The 15,929-nt window shown below is 36.8% G+C and overlaps 1 protein-coding gene across 1 annotated transcript in view; it reads left to right on the forward strand.

Moving 5' to 3' along the window:
* slc25a24l (solute carrier family 25 member 24, like) overlaps positions 1-15,929 on the forward strand; it is a 55,216-nt gene continuing 39,287 nt past the window's right edge. Inside the window, exons 1-4 of the mRNA XM_051933020.1 lie at positions 1-249; positions 11,455-11,581; positions 13,387-13,474; positions 15,544-15,655. Of these exons, the coding sequence (XP_051788980.1) occupies positions 127-249; positions 11,455-11,581; positions 13,387-13,474; positions 15,544-15,655 (450 nt within the window). The 5' untranslated portion in view covers positions 1-126. The remainder of the gene's footprint in view (positions 250-11,454; positions 11,582-13,386; positions 13,475-15,543; positions 15,656-15,929) is intronic.

The raw sequence follows: 15,929 nt of genomic DNA on the forward strand, positions 1-15,929 counted from the left end.
TTTCATATGCATTATACAGGTGTCTAAAATCATACCACATTTTGCAATAGTGTCATTCTTTTAAAAATTTAAGCCCTGACTATTTTCAGTTTTGCTTTCTTTTTCATATTGAAATTGGAAAAAAGCATGGATCAATTCCGCAGCCTCTTTCAGAAGCTTGATACAGATAATGATGGATTTATTAGCTTGGATGAGCTGCATAAGGCAATGGAGAATATCGGAGTTGAGGCTGCTGATGAAAAGGCTAAGGTAATTTTTTGTTCAATTTATATAAAAAAATAAAACAGTTTAGGAAGTTATACTCAGTCCTCACTAGCTTTATCTTTGTATTAAGTAGATAATGCTGCTATGAGGAAAATAAATGTAAATGAAGGACTGACAATAGGAATTCTAACACTTAGAATATTAAAATATGTTCAAGAAAAAGTCATTTGGAACTGACTTCTTATCTGTACATGTAATTGAATTAAATGCAAACTTCCATGTTATGGACATTGTTGTAGATGTTAATAAACTAGAAATTTTGTAGCAACTTAACTTACCATATCTCCTACATACTTTGAGTGTAACGTGTAATAGGTGACTACAGCATGCAGGACCTGCAGGTGGATACATGTGGATGCTCTAAGTTGTCGTTTCATTATCATCTTGTATGGCTAAAATGAATGGTGAACTGAGATTTTCTCAATATTGTTATGTAATTTTAAATTTTAAATTTACAAGATATTGAATACAATTAAGTCTATGAGTGGACATGGCTGTGCCCTTGACCTCTCCTGTCTCTGTCTGCTGATATCCAACTCTACTCATGCAATAGTCACATAAGGGGGCACAGAAGAAATAAAAAGCTGAGCTTGGATATGGTTGTTGCCCCTAGTATTATATACTGTTGTGTAATTGCCAACGTCACCTTTTAATCTATCCTACAGTTTCTCATTTGCTGATTTCTGGTGCTATTTGACCATACCACTGATAACTTTAGATTATGTTTCTGCCTAGTGCTTCAAATATAATTTTTGCCTGATTAATTGCCTTGACACTTATGATCTGCATGTATTTTGACCATTCATTGTTTTCCAGGCTTGAATAATAAAAAATTTATTGTTTAATATATTGGCATATTTTCAGTTTATTCCAGTATCCACTCATACTGTCTGCAGAGTCTGACAGGGCACCATCCTGCTCATGAGGAGCTGTACCTGAGCGGTCGCACTTAGAGGGCTATCCCCTTTGGAAGTCATGGTCAGACCATAAACTGCTGACAATATAAATTTGTGTGTAACCATGCTCATGGATTATTTGCTCATGCAAATAAGAATCTCAATACTTTTCTATATGTTCTATGCTGCTTATGAATTGTTCAGCAAACCAGGATGAGGTTTTCTATTACAAACAGGACAGAGGCACTACATTAATTTGTATCAATTACCGTATATATTCACGTATAAGTCGGGTCTTGAAACCCAAAAAATCAATCATAAATTATTTTTTTTTTACATCTTCTTGCCTCCTCCAGTCTCGCATCAGTTTCTCAGATGCATCAAATTTTGTTGCAGCAGCGCAGTTACCAATTTCTTTCACTGCTTCAACGACGTTTAATTTAAAACAAGCTTCATATTTTCTTCTGATTGAACGCTCCATCATAGATAAGGGATGCTCTTACGATAAAGGTGTATGAGGGTGTGAGATACAAAAACACAAATCAGTACAAACGTTGTTTTGGAATAGTTTGTGTATCACTGTGTGGTCACATAGGCACAATAGAGAGTTGTGGGGGGGAGAGAGAGAGAGAGAGAGAGAAGTTAGGAGCACACGCTGATACAGCACATTGCCACACCCACATAGAAAAAAAAAGGCAGTGTGCTCCATGGTTACTCTCTCAAGTGGGCGTTAGCATATCATAGTCCCTTGTACCAATAGTGTGAGTTTTCTGCATTTGACTTATACAACCGATAATATAAAATACCAGAAATTATACTGTAAAATCAAGTCCCGACTTATCCATGGGAGAACTTATCTGCGAGTATATACGGTACATCAAATGTTAGATGTGGAGGAATTTATTAGAAAGTTAGATGTCTCGAACAGTTTTAACTACACTAGTATAACTTGTCAATCCTATTCACCTAATTTCACCAAAATATAATTAAGCTGAGATTTAAAGTTCTACTCTACCACACTTGCTAGTTGTTCTTTTGGCTGCACATGAGTTTTATTTTTTTTCTGTACTGTACTACAATGTGCAGGATGCCAGTTTCTGATGTGAGCATTAGCATAATGTTTTATTTGGTAATCTTGTTTACTTATTATTGTTATTTTTTATAATAATTATAAGTAACATTATTTTGTTTGTAATTGTAATGATCACAGCCATGTCGCTGACAGTTGCTATGTATAGTAGGTTGTTGTAATATAATCATTACACTGGCACAGTAACATCACCAACCCACGACTATAAACGATGGGGGCATGCAACATTATGTATCCTAACGCTGAATCAAAGACAAGCTTTCTTCAAATTCAGGAGTCTTGTTGGGGACTTCTGCTTAGTGGTTACAACTTGTTTTGTTATTTTTGACTTCAACAATGCTTACTGGTTTGGTTCTAACCTCTGAATACGTTTGATGACAACTTTAAACCTTGCCTCAGATAAAAGGAAGATTTCATTTCATGGTCAAAAATACTCTCCTTAATTTTCAGCATATCTTGTGCTCATAAAAGTGTCTACCTAAACAAAGGATGGATCAAAATTTTCATGTACAATTTTCCAAACAAATGGTAGAAGTGGACATTGTTCTGTAGACCAATAGAGTTTTTGAACAAAAAGAAACCACTAATCCAGACATTCAAATAGATTGATTAAAAACTGTCATGTGCATGTTGACATACTTTAGGTTGTAACTGGTGAGTGATCACAACAACATCTTCGCCTCAGTGAGGTGTCATCAGGCTAGCACAGGTCCCATCTATGGTACACAAACCAACCGCTCAGAGAAATTTCACAATTTATTGTAAAAGTTGCCATGAGTGCATCTGTGAATATCTTATTTCTTTTCTAAATATTTTTGTAATAATGTTATTGTTATTTAAATTTCTATTTATTTTATCATTATAATGGCAATGTCACTACAACGTTATTTGGTGAATTGATTTTGCTTTATGAGTCTTGCCATTTTCTACATTAAATCTATAATAATGGGGCTAAAATGTGAAGGGGAATCCAAAAATGTCTGGAATTGTTAAAACAAACTTCATTATACAACTGACAACAATTCCATTTTAGTTTACATCAAATACTTCCCTTGAGAGGCAATATACATCTTCCACTGCTTCTTCCATTTCTGGAAACATTTCCTGTTCTCATCATTTGTTACCATGTCTAAAGCCTCCTGCACTTTTTACTTGGTGGATTTCTCTCAGGCGGCACGGTGGTGCAGTGGGTGGCGCTGCTGCCTCGCAGTTGGGAGACCTGGGGAACTGGGTTCGCTTCCCGGGTCCTCCCTGCTTGGAGTTTGCATGTTCTCCCCGTGTCTGCGTGGGTTTCCTCCGGGCGCTCCGGTTTCCTCCCACAGTCCAAAGACATGGTGGATTGGCGATTCTAAATTGGCCGTAGTGTGTGTGGGTGTGTTTGTGTGTGTCCTGCGGTGGGTTGGCACCCTGCCCGGGATTGATTCCTGCCTTGTGCCCTGTGTTGGCTGGGATTGGCTCCAGCAGACCCCCGTGACCCTGTGTTCGGATTCAGCGGGTTGGAAAATGGATGGATGGATGGATAGATTTCTCTCATGGTAGCAAATCATCTTCCCTTCAGTCTCAATTTTAATTTCAAGAATAAATTAAAGTCAAATGGAGTGAGATCTGGTGAATTTGGTGTGTGCAAAGCAACAATCACATTGCTTTTGGTTAAAGAAAACTCTCTTACAGACAATGCAATGTGTGTAGGTGTGCTGTCATGGTGCACTGATGTGTGCAGGTGTACTTTCATTGTGCAAAAAGCAGTTTTGTGTGTGCCAATGTTCCTGATTTTTTTTTCTCTGATGCTTTCTTGCAGACACCTTAGCAGTTCAGTGTTATGTTGCTGATCTACAGTCTGTTTGTGGGGAACACACATTTTATTAACAAGTCTATATATTTTCAAAAATGTGATCATCATTGTTTTCATGTTCAATATGACCTGGCATTCATCATGGACAAAAAAAAAAATCACCAAAATCACACATACGATTGTAGAAAAAAATGTCTGAAATACGCACTCAATCAACTCAGCACAATGTCACTCAGTGGACTGATTAACAAGCCTGTAAGCATAGCGGCATAGTCGATAACTACTCCCAAATATTTATTGCAAAGACAGCCGTTGCCTGCCACATGGGTAAAGCATGTGATATTAATATTTCTAGCATTATAAAATAGGGTAGTTCACAGTCCCATGTCATTTATTTAAACCTTAGATTGAATTCTGGTTAGGAACTTTTTTCTGTCCCTTTGACCATGATCTGCGATGTAGGTTTTGGCTCAGTTTACATGTAAATTCTTGATTTCCTATTTTCAATATTGATGACAATTTGTGCCGCACATCATGGGCTCTGTAATAGGCTGTTGCCACTGTCTAAAAATTGTGCCCTCATTGCATCTGATGTTGCTAACATATGATCCACTTTCAGAGTTTTGACCTTAACAAGTTTATTAAATCACAACTATCTCTTGATTGTTTCTTTCTCCATACTGTCGCTGCCTTGTGCAATCAGTACACATTTATTGGTCAAATTAACAAAAATCCAACCTCAGGACTACTACTACCACTGCCTGGGTCATACTAAGAACATTCAGGAAAAATAATGGAAACAAAACAGATAAAAGATCAAGCTTGGTTGGTTTCCCCAGGTTCCTGGTTGCTAGTGGAAATATGGTACATCAGACATTCTACAAGGTTCCTGTAAAAACGTCCAAAACATGCTTAAGAACTGCCAGACAAAGAACATTTAGACTTTATTATGGATATCCTCCCTTTTATTTACTTGTAAGGATACATAGCTCTACATGCCACCTTCTTTCTTTAAGTGCTGAATTCTGGACAATATGTAGATAGTTCACTTCAAGCATTATAGTTGCTGTTCTGAACATGGAAAGGTCATCTCAGATACAGGGAGCATTGGAATCATCGGATGAAAAGGATCTTTCATCAGATTGGTCAGCACAGCACAGACCCTTCTATGTAATGTCCAAGATGGTGGTCTGTGGGCCGATGTCTCTAGGACTCTGACTTTGTCTAACTTTGACTTTGATTTTCTTTTTTACAATTGACCATGGACACCACACCCATTACTTATTTTCTACAGGAAAGTGGCTGACTGGAGTTTTTGTTTTGTTCCCCTTTGTTGTCACCTGACAATAGTTCAACAGTTAAATACTGGGCAGATATTGTTGGTTTCCAGCTATGTTAATCAGCTACTACTTTGTTTTCTATGTGTTTTAACAAAACTGTGCCTTTATATGTATTTAGTAATTTATAAAATCTATATTTGCATTTTACCAGCTCTACGCCTGCACTCAGTCAAGAGCACTATACAAACGTAAACTGAATTGAACTGAATTATAATAGTGAGATGTTCTGCAATCTGGATCACATGTACTGGTCACAGACATTGTAATTAAGATTAATTAGCATCTCTAAATTGACCTAATTTGAGTATGAGTGTGTGAGTAAATGTGTCCTGAGATAGACTGACTGTCCCTGTCTAAAACTGCTCTCTTCCTTACCTCTGATGTTGCTATTATTTAATCCTGTTCTCTGTGAGTCATGGCCCTGTTATGTAATAAAAAAGTCTGGAAAATTAGCAGATGAATGAACTACACAGAAAATCTAAAAACATAACAGAGAAGAGATATTAAAATACAGTCAACAAATGTTATTGCATTTCCCTGTTTGTGATTTCATAGTGAAGTGTAATCTAGTTTCACAAATACCTAGGCAACTGCACAGGGACATATTTTGAGAGAGGCAGAATGTTTGTCATTCTGCTCATGCCTGTGTGGGTGTTTCTTCTGGTACTCCAATGATGTGAAAACGAAGTTACATGGTGATTGTAAAATACTCTTGTATCAGTGAGTGTGAGAGCGTACAGTGTGCCTTGCAGTGTGTCCTGCAAGAACCTGATACCCAATCCAGAACTGACCTGTACCTTATGTTATGTGTTGTCTAAGTGCTAACTTGATCCTAAATTATATTAGGTGGGTTCATACATGGATGGACATATACAGTAGATGGATAGTAGGCATATCTTCCATCACAAGTGAACAGGTGACATGTGAAGCCCAGCAGCATACAGTATCTGCTAAGAACAGCAAACATGGTTATGCAGATCTTATATTTGATCAGTATTAAGAATTAATAAAGGAACTGTAATGAACTGATCACTCCTATAAACTGCTCACTCACTCAGCCTGATACCTAATATTGGCGACCCATTGTAAAAAGAGATGAATTGGCAAAGCCAGCTAAGAATACAAAATAATGTGTAATTGTCCATAGGCCAAAAGAGACATAACCAAAAGCAAGGACAATGTCAAAGTATGGGAATCAAAATCAAAAAGACAGAAGAGTCAAAATGTTAGGAAAGAACAGGAATAAAAAATTATGTAAAAAGTAATTTCACAAAGGCTGGTACAAGGGAAACATCTGTTGGAGGGGAGCCAGAAATTCTGAGAGTCGCAGTAATATTCAGGTGTAAACAGAGCCATTGCCCCTACTGCAGTGAAGCTTTACTATTACAATCATTCCCAATAAACAGTGAAATAAGAACAAATACTTACTACTTAAATTTAGTATGATAAACTCAGTCTAATTCTTTATTAAATAATTAATATGTTATTATTCTATTAATAGCCTTTGCTCAAACAAAATGTAGCTTTGTTGTTATGGTACAAAAGGTCCACGGCTTGCCAGCGTATTTTAAATAAATAAATAATGGGGGCACTCAAGCTGGGGAGAGAAGCATATGCAAGTGATTGACTGAGAAGACGACTCTTTTACGAGTTGGTGCGAGGCGGTAAGTTGACTGTGCCCCACCTTGCTGGCACATGCAGGCGGTCTGATTCTCTCATTATCAACCCAGGGCAGCAATCAGGTTGCACCTGCAACCCTCCCCAGTGTATATAAGGAGAGTCAGAAGAAAAAGAGAGCAAAGAAAAGAAAAAGCAATCAAGCAAACCAAGTTCTCTGAGTCCATTGGTGGACTTCTCCTTAGACTGCAAGGTCCAAAAAGGGCAAGTCGAGAGATGTCAGTTACAGTATAAGGGGCATTAGGCTCTGACTTTTAAGGTCAGTTTCTTGCCTGTGTTTTTAACTTTGTTTTATGGATCTTCTATTTATTGGTTTTAACCTCCACTATGAACACTTAGTTTTATTGGATTATTTATTTATTATGAATTTTGCACTGCACTTCAGACGCTGTTTTGTTGACTTGCTTTGGTTTTAAAATAAAAGCACTGAGCACCTTTGTACCTACCCCTTGCAATGTGTTGTGTGTGTCCTCATCTGCCTGGCTCATCTGGTTATGTTATCAATGGTGTTGGGTTCAAGAGGCTCCCAAAACAGAAGTGGGAGGGTGGAGCCAATCCACACTGTCACATTATTTTGGACTCTGTCAAACATTCACCTTTTTTAACAGAGTCCTAGAAATTGAAGACAAGGTGTTAATATATATAAATCACAATGCAAGATAAATGCATTGTATGTGAAATATCCACAACTGTTGAAATAAAGAAACTTAATTCACTTACTAAATGAACAATACAGATTGAAATCAAAAATAAAACCAGCAGTAATGCACTTTTCCCCATGGCTGATGCACAAACGCTGACAGATTACTGCATAAGAAAAATAATGAAATTACAAAAGCTCCTCTTTGTTCCCACTACTAGTATTTAAAAATGGAAAGGAGTCAGTGTGAATTGGGCAAATGAGCACTTGCTTTGCACCGACATGTCTCTTTTGCTCTATTGGTTATCGTACTACTATAGAACATTAGAACAATTTATACAAGAACTGGCCATTTAATCCAACAAAGCTCACCAGTCTTATCCATTTATTTCTTCCAAAAAACATCAAGTCTAGTTTTGAAAGTCCCTAAAGTCTACTGTCTACCACACTACTTGGTAGCTTATTTCTAGTGTGTATCGCTCTTTGTGTAAAGAAAAACTTCCTAATGTTTGTGTGAAATTTTCCCTTAACAAGTTTCCAACTGTGTCCCCATATTCTTGATGAACTCATTTTAAAATAACAGTCTTGATCCACTGTACTAATTCCCTTCATAATTTTAAACACTTCTATAATATCACCTCTTAATCTTTTTTTGCTTAAACTGAAAAGGCTCAGCTCTTTTAATCTGTCCTCATAATTCATCCCCTGCAGTCCTGGAATCAGCCTAGTTGCTCTTCTCTGGACCTTTTCTAGTGCTGCTATGTCCTTTTTGTAGCCTGGAGACCAAAACTGCGCACAGTACTCCAGATGAGGTCTTACCAGTGCATTATAAAGCTTGAGCAGAACCTCCTTAGATGTGTACTCCACACATTGTGCTATATAACCTAACATTATATTCCTATATAAATCATTTATATATATTAAAAACAGCAGCAGCCCTAGCACTGACCCCTGTGGAGCACAACTCTTAACATCAGCCAATTCTGATAAGATTCCTCTCACCATCACCCTCTGCTTCCTGTGTCTGAGCCAATTCTGCACCCAAACATCACCCTGAACTCCCACTTCTTTTAGTATGATGCCCAACCTCTCATCTGGCACCTTATCAAATGCTTTCTGAAAGTCAAGGTAAATAATATCATATGCTCCACTTTGATCATATCCTTTTGTTGCTTCCTCATAGAATTCCAGCATGTTAGTAAAACACGACCTCTCTCTTTTGAACCTATCCTGACTGTTCAGAAAAACTCCTGTACTTAAAATGTTCTGCTCAATTGTATCCTTAATAATTCCTTCCATTAATTTTCCTGTGATGCACATTAAGCTTACTGGCCTATAGTTGCTTGGATCTGCCCTGTCACCCTTTTTATATATCGGGATGATATTTGTTATTTCCCAGCCCTTTGGAATCTCTCCAGTGCACAGTGACTTCCTAAAAATATGTGTCAAGGTTTTATATATGTACGCTCTAGCCTCCTTAAGAGCTTGAGGGTAAATATTATCTGGTCCTGGTGATTTGTTTGACATCAGCCTATTTAATCTAAGCAGTACTTTTCTCTCTACAATATTTAAATCACTCAGAACCTCCTTAATAGTCTCATTTACCTCTGGGAGGTTATCCACTTCCTCACTTGTGAAGACCCCAGAAAAATGCAAGTTTAGGGCATCTGCTATTTCACTGTCTGTATCTATTAATTTCCCTTTACTATTTCTGATGCACTTGACCTCCTCCTTGACTGTTTTTTTACAACTAAAATACTGAAAGTATCTCTTAGGGTCATTTTTCGCCTTCTCTGCTATATTCCTCTCTGACTGTCTTTTAGCCTCCCTGATATCCTTCTTAATGGTTGCTGTCATGTTCTCGTATGCTCTACTATTCACTTTGCAGTCATTAGCCTTATATGCCTTATAAAGTTGTTTTTTCCTTTGCAGCTTCTTTTTTAACTCTTTATTAACCCACTGTGGAATTTTTTTAAATTTCCTATTAATTCCAAATTTAGGTATGTGCCTGTCCCTCTGCTCCTTGACTGTCTCCACACTTAAAAGCTTATCCCAGTCCACCCTCCTTAGACTTTGCCGCATCTGCTCAAAATTTTCCCTACCAAAGTTCAACTTAACAATTTCAGTCTTTGCATCTGCACTCTTACAAAATACTGAGAATTGTATTATATTATGGTCACTTGACCCTAGTGGTTCAATCATCTCTACACCCTCAATTCTATCTTGATTATTACAAACGACTAAATCCAGACAGGCTTCACCCTGTGTTGGTGCTTTAATATACTGTGTTAAAAAACAATCACTGATTTCTTCTAAAAACTCTTGTGCTCCTCCATTTGCAAGGTTATGCCAGTTAATATTCAGATAATTAAAGTTCCCCATGACTATAATATCTCCCTGTAAACTTGCCTTTTTGATATTACTAAAAAGATGTGTGTTGAAATTACTGTCTGAATTGGGTGGTCTATAACACACTCCTAAAATAAGACCTCTTTCCCTAATGCTTTCCAGGTGAAGCCACATGTCCTCACTAAGATGGGGCTCATCGTGCAACTGATGAGGATTTACATTTAAATTCTATTTGACATAAACAGCAACCCCACCTCCTTTTCTGTTCTGTCTATCCTTCCTAAAAATGTGTTTCCCTCTATGTTGCGCTCATCCCCATCTTTTTTATTTAACCAGGTTTCTGTTATTGCTACAGTATAATATCATAATTATGCTCTGCTACATACAGCTCCAACTCACTTACCTCATTTTTGATAATTCTAGCATTAAGACAAGCTATTTTTAATCTGTTACTCCTTCTACATTTAAATGTTGGGTTATTACTTGCATTACTAATTTTTATTTCTACACCGTTGTTTGTTCCTCCACGTATAGATCTAAACCTGGCCTGCCGTAAACTCCCTGCAAACGCCCCCCCCCCCCCCCATCTCTAGTTTTACTGATAAAGAACTACTATTTTAGAGTGCAAGTAAGCAAAAGTGATTCAGAATCTTTTCATCCAAAACTGTGGGCTTAGGGGAGTTCAGCTGAGGGGATGACACCAACTTTGACCCCTTAAGGCACTGGGCCTGAGTTAGTGTATTAAATCAAACCCAGATTTCATATGTATTTCTCACTTGATAGCTCTGTCATCAGCATTTCTAAGGATGCACTTCCGTATGTGTGGGGTCAAAGGCAAACAGCGCATTCTGACACTATTGATTTGCTGATGTTGATTTTCTTTTTATGAGATATCGAGAAATTGCTTTAATAAAGAAAGTCTTTATTATAGCCAATGTTTTGCATAAACAGTTAATATTTTTGAATGCCTATTTGAACTTCATATCTGAACACCAGAATACAGTTCTCATATATTTTTCTTACAGTTAAGTTACAGCTTCAAAGCAGAGACACTGCTCAAGAATCCTTGCTCTAAATTTCAGTTATGTTTTCTCCATTTACTCACTCGTCGCAGCATGATAAGTTTTAGGTTAGCCAGTGACCCTAAGTTGTACTTACAGTATGTGTGTGCATGAGAGTGCTCTTCATTGGACTGGTACCCAGTTCAGTGTTGTTTTTTGCCATATGTCTAGTGCTATTGGTGCCTCTACACACTGGATAAGTGGGTTCTTATCTTTTGAATTTTTGGTTTGGTAGCAATGAAAATTTTATATGTGAGAAAATAAAGTCCCATCAGTTTTTAAATATGAAAAAAAGTTTTTCAACCATTGCATTCGCTTGCAAAGTAATCACAAATTTTTTCACAGGTCACATTAAGTGCCTATGACCGAAGTAATGACAGCCAACTGGATTATGAAGAGTTTCTTAGCTACATAAAGGACAGTGAAAAGAAGTGGAAAATAAACTTCAAGTTAATTGATAAAAATGACAGTGGTAAGTGGAAACTATGAAAAAATATATTGAATAGTGAATGAAACCCAGTGTAAGGTGGCACAGTAGATTAATACTGTTCCCTTATAGAGCCAGTGTTCCTGGTTCAAATTTTATGCCAGGTCATGTTTGTATATTCTCACCAAATCCATAGGATTTTCCATAGGTACTGTGGTTTTCCTGTTACGTCTCAAAGGCATGTATAGTAGGCTAATGGGAATCATATATGTGAGTAGGTCCTGCACTATGCTGATTCCCGTACTGTGCCCAATGCTGGCAGAACAGGCTGTGGCTTTCTACAAGCCTGAGATGATTTAAGAGCCAGAGAATATTTATGTTATATTATGCACTGAAGTATTCTTTTCTTGACTCTAGATTTCCAGATTACCTTATGAATTTAAGATCACAATCAGGAAGTTTTCCTAATAGTGAGTCTGCCAAGATGGCTTGCTGAGAAGTGCAGGTGCTATTAAACAACTTCTGGCTCATCTTAAAAGACACGTGTCCATGAAATAGGAAGAACATCCAATTGCTTACCTCTGTTTTTTATGTTCAGAGTTTGTGTGATATCAATTCCCCCTCCAGTGGCCTTATTGTTAAGGGTTTGTGTTAATTGTCCATGATCACTAGGGCAGTCTTCACATTCTCACACTTTCTAAGGGGAGTTCTGTCTTTCACTAAAATCTGCAGTTCCAGGACTGAGTTTGACAGCCTCTGAGGTAAACCTTCTAATAACAACCATCTTTAGCATTCATTTCACCCTTTAACAACTGTTACATGCTTCATCTCCAGTTATTAAAATTTACTAGACTGAATTACATAAAATAACGTGTTGATACTGCACAACCTTGAAATTCTACAGTAAATCGCATTAAACATGACATGATTAGTGCTGCTGCCTAACATTACCAAACACATGGGTTCAGCCTTAGCCTGGCTATAGTTTCAGTAGAGTCGGAGTGTACTCCAATTTCCTCTTAAACCCCAACGACGTGTGATAGGATATGTTACCACTGTAAACTGTGCATTGATGAAATAGCATCCTACTGTGGGCTGCATCCTGCCTTGCACCTGACATATCCTGATCTCAACTGTATAGGTTTACAAAAAAATTAATAGATTGTTCTATACTGGTATGAAATTTCATGTTCAAACATAATGAAACAAATTTAGCAATCATTTTGCAAAAATACTGTTTTTATGAAATGGAACTTAAAATATCAATATTTCACTCTCACTATTTGGTGTGTGAAGGACTTTGATTGTTCAGTAAGGACGTTCTGTATTTATAATAAATACTGATTGTCACTGATTACAAAAAACAATTGCAGCTGTGTTTGGCACTAACACCTTGCAGTTCTAGAAACATGAGTTCGATTCCTACACTGAGCATTTTTTGTGAGGCGTTTGCATGTTCTCCCCATGTTCACATGGCTGTTGTCTTGCATATCCTAGACATGTGCACCATGTGCACGCTAGCTTATTTGGCATCTCAGTGCTGTCCTGGCATGACTGGAATGTGTATCAGGGTGCCATGTGTTACTCCCATTTGTTCCTTAAGTGGTCCCAAATGCCATGGTCATGTATGGCATTCCTTTTTTAGAAAACAGCAGGTTAAAATAATGGATGAATGAAGAATGTTTCTAGCAGTCATTATAACACTTATATTCCAAAAAATATTCATTCTTCTGTAAAATTTCAAGTTAAATATTCACACTAAATAATATTTGATAATTAGAGTTTTCTGTGTTTTAGTTCTGTTAAGAACATTTTGAAAAAAATAACTTAATAATTTTTTGTCCCAACAGGATTTATTGACCAGGAAGATATTATCCATTTGTTTAAGGACATAGGACTAAACATATCAAAAGCAAATGCTGCGGATATAATAAAAAAGTAAGAGATGTTTAATATTTTACTATAATGTATAACTGAGTTAAATACAGAATTTACAACTTTAATTTTATACAATAAAAATTGATAGGGGTAACATTATAAAAACAGAAACATGTGAGTTTTTGTATCTAGCATGTGAAAGGACAATGCATATTGAGCCATAATTGGAGTACAGAGCTCTATACATGTACAGCATTTATTAAAAATAGTGTTTTGATGAATCCAGACAGACTAAGTGTGCTAGAAATAGGGTTTAGATAAAGTAACAAAGAAACTAACAAAACCCAAAACACACTCTAGTGCCCAGCCCTGCTTTCCTTAGCCCTAAAACTTTAGTGGCCTGGCTTACACCATTTTTTGCCTTTCAAGTACCATAAATCCATATTCCCATTGAACTCACCTTTCATCATTCTGTTATTCATTCACCCTTTTTCTCTCACTTTCTAGACTGTAAGGTTCCTTTCTCCTTGCTGATGAGGTTTCACCATTTCCTGACTCCAGACTCACTGGAGTACTGGCAATGAATGCTCTTCAAAACATCATCCCAGAATTAGTTTACATCTGGGGTCAGGAATATTGTATGCAATTTCAGAGTTGCTATCTCACAGTGGCACCTACCAAGAAAGGAGGTCTTGGAGTCCAGTGGTTCAGGACTGCTTCTGATCTGCCTGTTCTCCTCTGTGTCCTGCCTATAAGGCTGCCTCTTGTCCTACATGGGATGATCTACAATCAGTTCATTATTGCCTCACTCTCTTGATTGGACCATCAGCCACCCACAATATGAGTTAATTTGCTAACCCTCTAGTATCCTGGAGGAGTACATCAGACTTCTTTACAAGATTTCAAAGTATCTGACTCATAATAATTTCCCCAGGATATTCACATCTTGAAAATACTTTATAATGGTAATGTCTACAATTCTATAGCAGTGTATATCTTGTTCAAGCCGGTGTAGTTTTAACTGTATATCTTGGCTTGAACAGACTAATTAAAATGAAATATACTTAGAAGTTTAAATATATTTTTAGTCCTTTCATTAATTTTCTTTCATAAATACCACATATTAATTAATCTTTATTATATGTTGTCCCTTTCATAATGAACATCACCAATAAAAAAACAGAGCCTTCAGATGGCAAATTGTGTACCTTTGAATCCTTTGAATTGCTTCTCTGATACAGCTCCATTGTCATTCACTTAAATGAATGAATTACAGTCAAATGGAGCTGGTGAATAGTAAAATTATTTAGCTTAAATAAATAAGTAAATAAAATGAACAAATTAAATGAGTTTGCTCTCTGAGATGAACAAAATTAATTGACTAAAATGACCATCCACAGTTAGATTCTAAATCAATCTGGCAGCTTTCACATTACTTTCCAGTTTGCATCATTAGAAAATAGGCAGAGTGTCACAGTACATTAATATACATTCAAACATAGCAAATATTTATATGATCTGTTTTATTGCCTTTTATGAGGAAATTTTAAAATGTGAAGAAAACAATACAACAGCATATACATCTATTGGGGACAGATAGCTTTACATCCACTCATTAAGCACATTAAACAAGTGAGCAAGGAATTGAATCAATGACTACATACTATCCGAGAATGAAAACCTGAAATTACTGTTATTCGGCAAAAGCCAAGACTTAACTTAAATCCACTTCAACCCCAAGGGCATACATCACAGCTTCATTTTTCACAGTATGCATCTTGTTTAATATTTTTATTGGGCAGCACAGTGGAGCAGCAGATAGCACTGCTGCCTCACAGTTCCAGGAGAATGGGTTTGAATCCCAGCTGGGCATTGTCTGTGTAGAATGTTCTTGTTCTTTGTGTGTGCGGGTGTGTGTGTGCATGTGTGGGTGTGTGTGTGCATGTGCGTGTGTGTGTGAGTGTTGTTTAGTCACATGACAAATCCTAATTGGCCTAGTGTGTGGGTGTGTGGTGGCTGCTTTTAATACTGTACATATGACAGAAACACCTCACTGCCCCCTTTACTGTTACTGTAGATTATATTTTGAAGAGTTTTTGTAAATAATAATTATTTCATGCATTTTAAAGGATGGATGCAGATGGTTCTATGACTGTTGACTGGGACGAATTTCTTCATCACGTTGTCCTGAGTACATCAAACAATATTGAAGAACTTGTTTCTTTTTGGAGACAAACAATGGTAATCAGCATGCAAGGTGCATTATTAGGTTAACTGAACTGAGTCCTTCTTTGCATTTATGATTACAAACAATGTGAGAAAGTCAGTAACATGATTAATGAATAACACAAGTTATGTAAAAATTAATCTTCAGAGAGGTGTTGTTTTTAAATTGGTTCAGAAATTAACATTTCAGCATGCTTACAGTCATAAAGAGATAAGTTAGGAAAATATATGCATAACATTCATGTGCATTCAGAGGTAGTTAACTTTTTGAAAGTTGAAAATTTTTATT

The sequence above is a fragment of the Erpetoichthys calabaricus genome, chromosome 10 (genome assembly GCF_900747795.2).
Source record: "Erpetoichthys calabaricus chromosome 10, fErpCal1.3, whole genome shotgun sequence".
In the NCBI taxonomy this organism is placed as follows: domain Eukaryota; kingdom Metazoa; phylum Chordata; class Cladistia; order Polypteriformes; family Polypteridae; genus Erpetoichthys; species Erpetoichthys calabaricus.